Source organism: Lolium rigidum, chromosome 4, assembly GCF_022539505.1.
Source record: "Lolium rigidum isolate FL_2022 chromosome 4, APGP_CSIRO_Lrig_0.1, whole genome shotgun sequence".
Lineage (NCBI taxonomy): Eukaryota > Viridiplantae > Streptophyta > Magnoliopsida > Poales > Poaceae > Lolium > Lolium rigidum.
This window is the reverse complement of record NC_061511.1, coordinates 13,633,078-13,639,877: the sequence shown is the minus strand read 5'-3', so window position 1 is coordinate 13,639,877 and position 6,800 is coordinate 13,633,078. Positions and strand designations below refer to the sequence as shown.

General features: G+C 46.2%; 1 protein-coding gene across 1 annotated transcript; it reads left to right on the top strand.

Moving 5' to 3' along the window:
- Positions 1-3,137: 3,137 nt before the first annotated feature.
- Positions 3,138-5,933, top strand: LOC124649316 (clathrin light chain 2-like). Its single transcript, XM_047188966.1, has 3 exons — positions 3,138-3,478; positions 4,868-5,021; positions 5,118-5,933. The coding sequence occupies exons 1-3, from the start codon at positions 3,174-3,176 to the stop codon at positions 5,574-5,576; spliced, it is 918 nt and encodes a 305-aa protein (XP_047044922.1). The 5' UTR covers positions 3,138-3,173; the 3' UTR covers positions 5,577-5,933.
- The last annotated feature ends 867 nt before the right edge of the window (positions 5,934-6,800 follow it).

The window sequence follows — 6,800 nt, the reverse complement described above, 5'->3', positions numbered from 1 at the left end:
CTGGCGTTGTCAAGAAAATAGTGTAGTGTGATAGAAAAAAAAAAGTAACCTAATCCGCTGAAAGATACACATTCAGAGAGACATAGGCCGCAAAAACATTGATTAAAGGACAATCTATGCATGCTTTTCTACCTTGTGATACCAGCCTTCGACAACATCAGAATTATTTGTACGTTTTGCCATCCACTTGAATATTTTGTTGAACACCTGCAATGCACCAGCGATAAATAGCCTATTGGTTTGTCTACCATGTATCATATGAAGAAGAAAAAGCAGACTGCTTAATCTGACTACAACACAGTCAAAGAATATTAGAAAGCATAGAGGCTATGAAATATTTTGCAACCTTGTAAATTAAAAATAACACCCATCCATTGTAATGATATTTTGAAATAAAATATCTCATAGAGCTAAACATTAGTTGCAGGGGGCATTATGTGGTTTGGTTGACGCCTAAGCACTTGTGGCAGACGACGGAGGTGTAAGCACGGATGAAGAAGCTCCTGTCCTGGAACTTGAATGACCAACTATGACCCGTATGAAATGGGAAAAGAAAAGCTCTTGAGCTGACTGGATTGATTCCTTGGAGGTCAAAGCAATCTTGGACTGTTTTCTTTTGTGCAGCTGCTCAGGTCGATTGATCCCCAAGGTATATATAGGAAGGATGCAAATAACCGGAAAGAGAGATCGACCATTTAAACGTAAAGGTAGTGGGGAAGAAGATAAAGAATTAACCGACCGTTTGCATGCCTCTCCAATCAAAGTGTGTCTGTTCTTCTCCAGGATAGTGTTGTGATGATAGAGGAGATGGAAGGGTGGCGATGTGCCTTTAATTAGAAGTAAACTGAACCTGTAGTTATTTGCTAGTAGTGGGATGTCACGGGCATGTCATGCTAATGGTTGATAATGGGGTCTTGAGTGGGTCAGTGGATGTACTTGAAGCTTAAAAGCACCTAAAAATTAGTTTGGCTGATGCACGGTGTGGCTGCATGGATAGGACAATCTGACGGGCAAAAATAATTGTGATGATGTGGCTACATGAGCTTGCAAACATTAAATGCATTTTAGTGGGATGAACTTTATAGATATTATACATTAATGAGTGTCTCCAAGAATTCTACTCATTACATATAGAGCATGAGCTTGTCTTAGCCATTTGTCAATGGCATCGAACATCTCCAAATGGGAGATACTCGTGCGCCAGCCGCCATAAGAAGACATATACAACTTGGCAGCAACCGTGAGACCGGAGAACCAATTGCATCATGTGGGCCAAAACATGTCGCCCAAACCAGCCACCTCACACACGAAAAATGATTCACAGACATGGCAGTTCCATCTGGGAAATGGTCGGCCCAAATTCAAACCAAGCTGACCATAAAGCTCATGCTTTGTCCATGGATCCTAAAGATAATGGCCTTCTGACTCGGGTATTTTAACAAATCTACATTTTCTTACAAACTTTAATACTCTCTCTGCTTATTAAATGAATGTATATATATTAAACTGTGTTTAGATACATCTAAATTTAAACAAACTTAAGATATCCTTTTTTAGAAAACAAAAATCAGACTTTTTTTTGGCATCGCTCACTGTGGGTTGAATGGGCTACGACCAAAATCTTTGGTGGTCTTGCCATTGTACACCTTGGGCTTTGCAGTTAGGGCATCTCCAACAGGGCGACACAAATCAGACGCCCAAAGTGGCTGCACGCATCCATTTGCGTCGGCCCACAGATACGAAAATGGTCATTTTTGACCTCGCGTCCATTTCATCTGGGGTGCCCTCAGCGGCCCAATGCATTTGGCCCGCGGACACAAAAGTTAATGTTCAAACACTAAAATAAACAGGTTCAAAGTACTTATTTATTACATCCAAATATTTTAAAGTCTGCATGAAAATGAGGTGATATTGATGACTACTCAATGTCTTCATGGTCAACCAATACCCACTGATGCTCAATCAAATCCTTCGATAGACGTTTGGACTTGTTGTCGTCAGTGATTTCAACACTCATATGCAGATAGTGCTGCCAGATTGATGCCCCAGGGCTTGACGCAACCATCTCACCCTAGAAATCTCATACGGGCTCATTGTAGCCATAAAAACGCTCATCTTCAACGATCATGTCGTGCATGATCAAGCAAAAGGTCATCACCTCATGAATGGTCTTCAGCGACCATGTTGTAGCTGGATGACGAACAATTTCCCACCGAATTTGAAGCACACCAAATCCTCGCTCCACATCTTTCATGGTAGGTTTTTGCATTTTGACAAACCTCTTCGTTTGTTCCGTATTTGGATTACGGACAGTCTTCACCAGTGATCCAGTCAGGATATATGCCATCAACAAGATAATATGACTTGTCATATGCATTTCATTGATTTCTTAGCTCACATGAGGAGCTTTGCCTTCCATAAGTCGGTTGAAAACCGGAGACCGGTGCAACACATTGATGTCATTATTGGAATCGTCTATGCCAAAAAATGGATGCTAAATACACAAACATCGCGATATCTGCTGAACTTCTTGAGTGAATTCCACATGCCCATCTACGTGGGTAGCAACTTCGGATCAATGGTGGCCTACAATGACGCCCAAAAATGAATTCGGGAACATACCGGTGCAATCGATCGAACAGGTTCTAGGCGGCGAGGCCGGTCGGCAGCCAGCAGGGAGGTGCCCACCAAAGACGCGACAGATGCGGTTAAGGGGCTGGAGATTATACCCCGGCTCCGATCCTGTACTCCGGCGTGATGAGGGCCAAACAGAGATCGGGTATTACACGACGGTGCGACAAGGTGGGGGTGGGGTGGCGGCATCGTCGCTGGCTGCAAGGAAGGAGAGGAAGAAGCAAATCCGCGCGAATGATTTCGCTGTCCTTGATGTATGAGGCTAGGTAGGAATACGAGGTCACTCGGTGTTGAAGATGCCGGATTCAAGTGGTATCCTCTTCAGTACAGCCTGTACAGGGTGTGGGAAGAAAAAAGAAAGTCAGATCCGACTAAAAATTTGAAAAAATCTTTAATTTTGTGCTGAAGTTTGACGAGAAGAGTGGAATTGTCTCTCCAGACTCCTCTCTTCCACGCCAAGCCACATAGATCACCACCACACCACAACCACCTTCCCCTGCACCCGCATCCGAGCTCGCTCCAGATCCCGACCCGACGCCATGGCCACCGCCTTCGACTCGCCGGCCTCCTCCCCGGCCGCCGCGCCCTTCCACTCCTCCCCATTCCTCAGCTTCGACCCGGCCTCCCCCTCCGCCGCCGACGTCCCGGCCTCCCCCGACCCCTACGCCTTCCGCTCCGACGCCGACGCGCACCCCTTCGGCATGCCCGAGTCCAACGGCAACGGCCACTACGCCGCCGACGACGACGAGGGCCTCTTCACCGGCGCCCCCGACGCCGGGCCCATCCTCCCGCCCCCAGCCCAGATGGGCAACGACGAGGGCATCATCCTCCGCGAGTGGCGCCGGTACGCCCCCCTTGCTTCCCTCTCTCGTTACCCGCATCTAAGCCGGCTCCGTGGTTGGTTCTGCTAGATCGTGGCATCTTGAGTTGGTTGGGGTCCTAGATCTGCCGATCTGCGAGGCGATCTACATTTTCGGTTCACATTGCCGAGCTGCTGACCGTCGTTGTAGCGTAGATTCGCTCGATCTCGCAGGCTACCTGCTCACGATTCAGTGCACCATCAGCTATCTGATCATGTGATCCAGTGCCTTCACAGCTTCAGGACACTAGGATCTTACCTGATCAGTAGCAAATCGACACACAAGTTGCTCAGCAAACAAGCTATGCCATCATGTTCCAGATCATGATGTGATCCATGGCAGTTACTGCTTCAATGGACTAGGATTTTACCTGGATAATAGGACCAATCGTTGTACAGCTTCCATGGCCAGTGCATCCGCGTTTTCTTGCTCGGAAGTAACCACTGCGACATTTTGCATCCTAGTTTGTTAATGTGATAAATTTTTGGTTGAGCTTGCCGCAACATCTTCCCATGGTTCGCTAAGCTTTAAACATGCTATTGAAAACTAGGCTTTTAGTAGTTGTGCGTATCAAATGATGAAGGTCCAGCCGGATCTGTCTGATGAAACCACAAGTTTGAATGCCTAGGACCCTGTGTCTAGCTGTATTCTTAGGTTTTTGCCAATAGGGAAGTGAAATTGGCCTTGCTAGATGATTGTGGCAAATATACAGTCATGTTCATGCACATAAGCCTGTCATTTATATGATTAAGGTTTTCTAGTTTCTCAAACCAGGCTACTTTCTGAGACAAATATACACGTGGCTCCCAGTCATCAAATATAAATATATATAAAAAATGTATAGGTACTCAAAGTTTAGAAAGTTTGACTACTTTCATGTCCAAAATGAGAGCTCTCTATAAATCAAAGAAGCACTATTTGTCTTATGTTAAAGTTGTTTTTTCTGGGAGTAAGTGTTTTGATTTCTAGTGTAGTTTGTCTTATGTTTCCTGCAGTGGCTCTATTTGTCTATTTTAACCCATGTACCAAGATTTTTTGTTTGCTCTAAAGCCATTAGGAAGTAAACTATGAGATATAGATGTGACATATGACTCCTGTTCTGACTTCTGGACCACAGATTATTTCCATATAAATTGTTCTATGCCTTATTCTGTATCCTGAACTGCAATACTGGTGCTGCATTAATGGTCTTGCACAGACGTGGCTACTAGAGAATAAATACTGCTGTTTTTATTGCTTGATTTCATCTGTCCTGTGCAAAGTTGATACTCCCTCCGGTCCTTTTTAATTGACTTAGTATAAAGTTGTACTAAATTCGAGTCAATTAAAAAAGAACGGAGGGAGTAGATGCTAAGACCAACAACTTTGTACAGTCAAAACGCAATCCTACTGGAGGAAAAGGAGAAGCACGAGAAGGAGCTGAGGAGCCAGATCATCCTTGAGGCAGAAGAGTTCAAGAAGGGCTTTGTTGAGAAGCGCAAGCTAAACCTTGAGACGAGCAAGGATCAGAACCGTGAGAGGGAGAAGGTACGCTATTTCTTAAAATCATGACCTCATGTACTTTCTGTGGCTGGTTGTCAACAACATAGTTACCTGACAGTATCTTTTTCTTTCACATGTCAGCTTTTCCTATCCAACCAGGAGAAGTTCCACAAGGGTGCAGACCAGCAGTACTGGAAGGCGATCTCGGAGCTGATCCCGCACGAGATCGCGAACATCGAGAAGAGAACAGGCAAGAAGGACAAGGACAAGAAGCCCGGCATCGTTGTGGTCCAGGGCCCCAAGCCCGGGAAGCCCACCGACATGGCCCGTATGCGCCAGATTCTGCTGAAGCTAAAGCAGACACCACCCCCGCATATGAAGCCGCCCACCCCGCCTGCCCCAGCTGGGAAGGACGGCGCCAAAGCGGCAGCGGTGCCTGGTAAGGATGGCGCCAAAGCGGCAGCGGTGCCTGGTAAGGACGCCCCTGCTAACGGCACCGTCACCGAGACAGAGAAGGCCGCCACGGCTGCAGCTGCTACCCCTGCTGCTCCAGCAGCGGCTGCTCCGGCACCGACGGCTGAGCCCATCGTTGATGCTTGAGCGGGGAAAGTGAGCTAGGTTGGATGATGATGGTTCGCTGTAGTATTGTATTTCGGTGCCTGTAGAGTTGTTCTGGAAGAGAGGAGGGAGGAGGATGAAGAAGGGTGTATATGATAAGAGTTGCTCTGGCATGGTGGAGAGATTACACGCAGTGTACTATTATTGTTAATTTGAGTTTGTTATTATTGTCATAAGAGTACTGACAAGCTTCGTTCCTTAATTGTTATTGCATTTTGTAGAAAGGAAGATGTTGGAAAAAAAATAAGATGTACGGATGCTGTATTAGAGGGTGTGTTTGGATATTTGTAAAGACCTCATCTTTTGCATATATTATATCATTTCGATTTTTCATCTCAATTCTGGTGATTTTTCTAGCTTAGATATGTTGTTACAGCTAAGTACTTGTATTACTCTCGTAACATACTGTGTTATGTTGTTACTGTGTTATGTTTGCCATTTTGCTCTCGATTGTACATTCAGACCAAATCTTCCTGCTTGAAATTGATCGTCCTCTTGCATATATCCTTTAGAATGTGTTGATCTTCCTCTTGCATATACGTACCCTTTAGAGCTCCTTTGGTGCCCGGAAATTCATACAAACCTGTTTGGCAAATGTAACAACCCGTTTGGGAATTGGCATTTGTTACATTTGCGCTATTCTTTGCAATTTTCCTTAAACTACATAAATAAGACAAAAGATGGTCTTTGTTACCTTCGCTACAGTTGTGATGTTGTCCCACTAATCTACTTAAGAAGACAAAGAAGATCTCTGTTACCTTCGCTGCCATAGTCGTGATTTCCGTTAATCTAATGAAGAAGACAAAGCAGGCCATCGTTACATTCGCTGCCACTGTCGGGTTTTAATCGACGCGCGACGCTAGTTTTCAAACAACCCAGTTTCCAAATCAATCTAAATTCAGATTACTGGATAGCGGTCGGGGACAAATTGTCTCTTGGGTCCCCATAGTCCAGCGGTTCCCGCCATCACCCGTCGGCGGCCATGGCCCCCGGTGGTCGCAGGAGAAGATCCAAGAAAGCCCTGGCTCTCCACATCTCGGTGTTCAACACCATGTCGTTTCCATGTGGAAGGGACTGGGCGGAGCTGCCCAAGGACGTGCTCCTGCACATCCTCCACAAGCTGGAGGACCAGGTGGAGCTCCTGCTGGGCGGCGCGGCGGGGGTGTGCCGCTCATGGCGCGACGCCGCGCGGGGCGAGCCCGAGCT

Coding starts and splice junctions, on each gene's coding strand:
- LOC124649316 (XM_047188966.1), top strand. CDS start 3,174: ATGGCCACCGCCTTCGACTCGCCGGCCTCCTCCCCGGCCGCCGCGCCC. Junction 3,479..4,867: donor ATCCTCCGCGAGTGGCGCCG/GTACGCCCCCCT, acceptor AACTTTGTACAG/TCAAAACGCAATCCTACTGG. Junction 5,022..5,117: donor AGAACCGTGAGAGGGAGAAG/GTACGCTATTTC, acceptor TTCACATGTCAG/CTTTTCCTATCCAACCAGGA.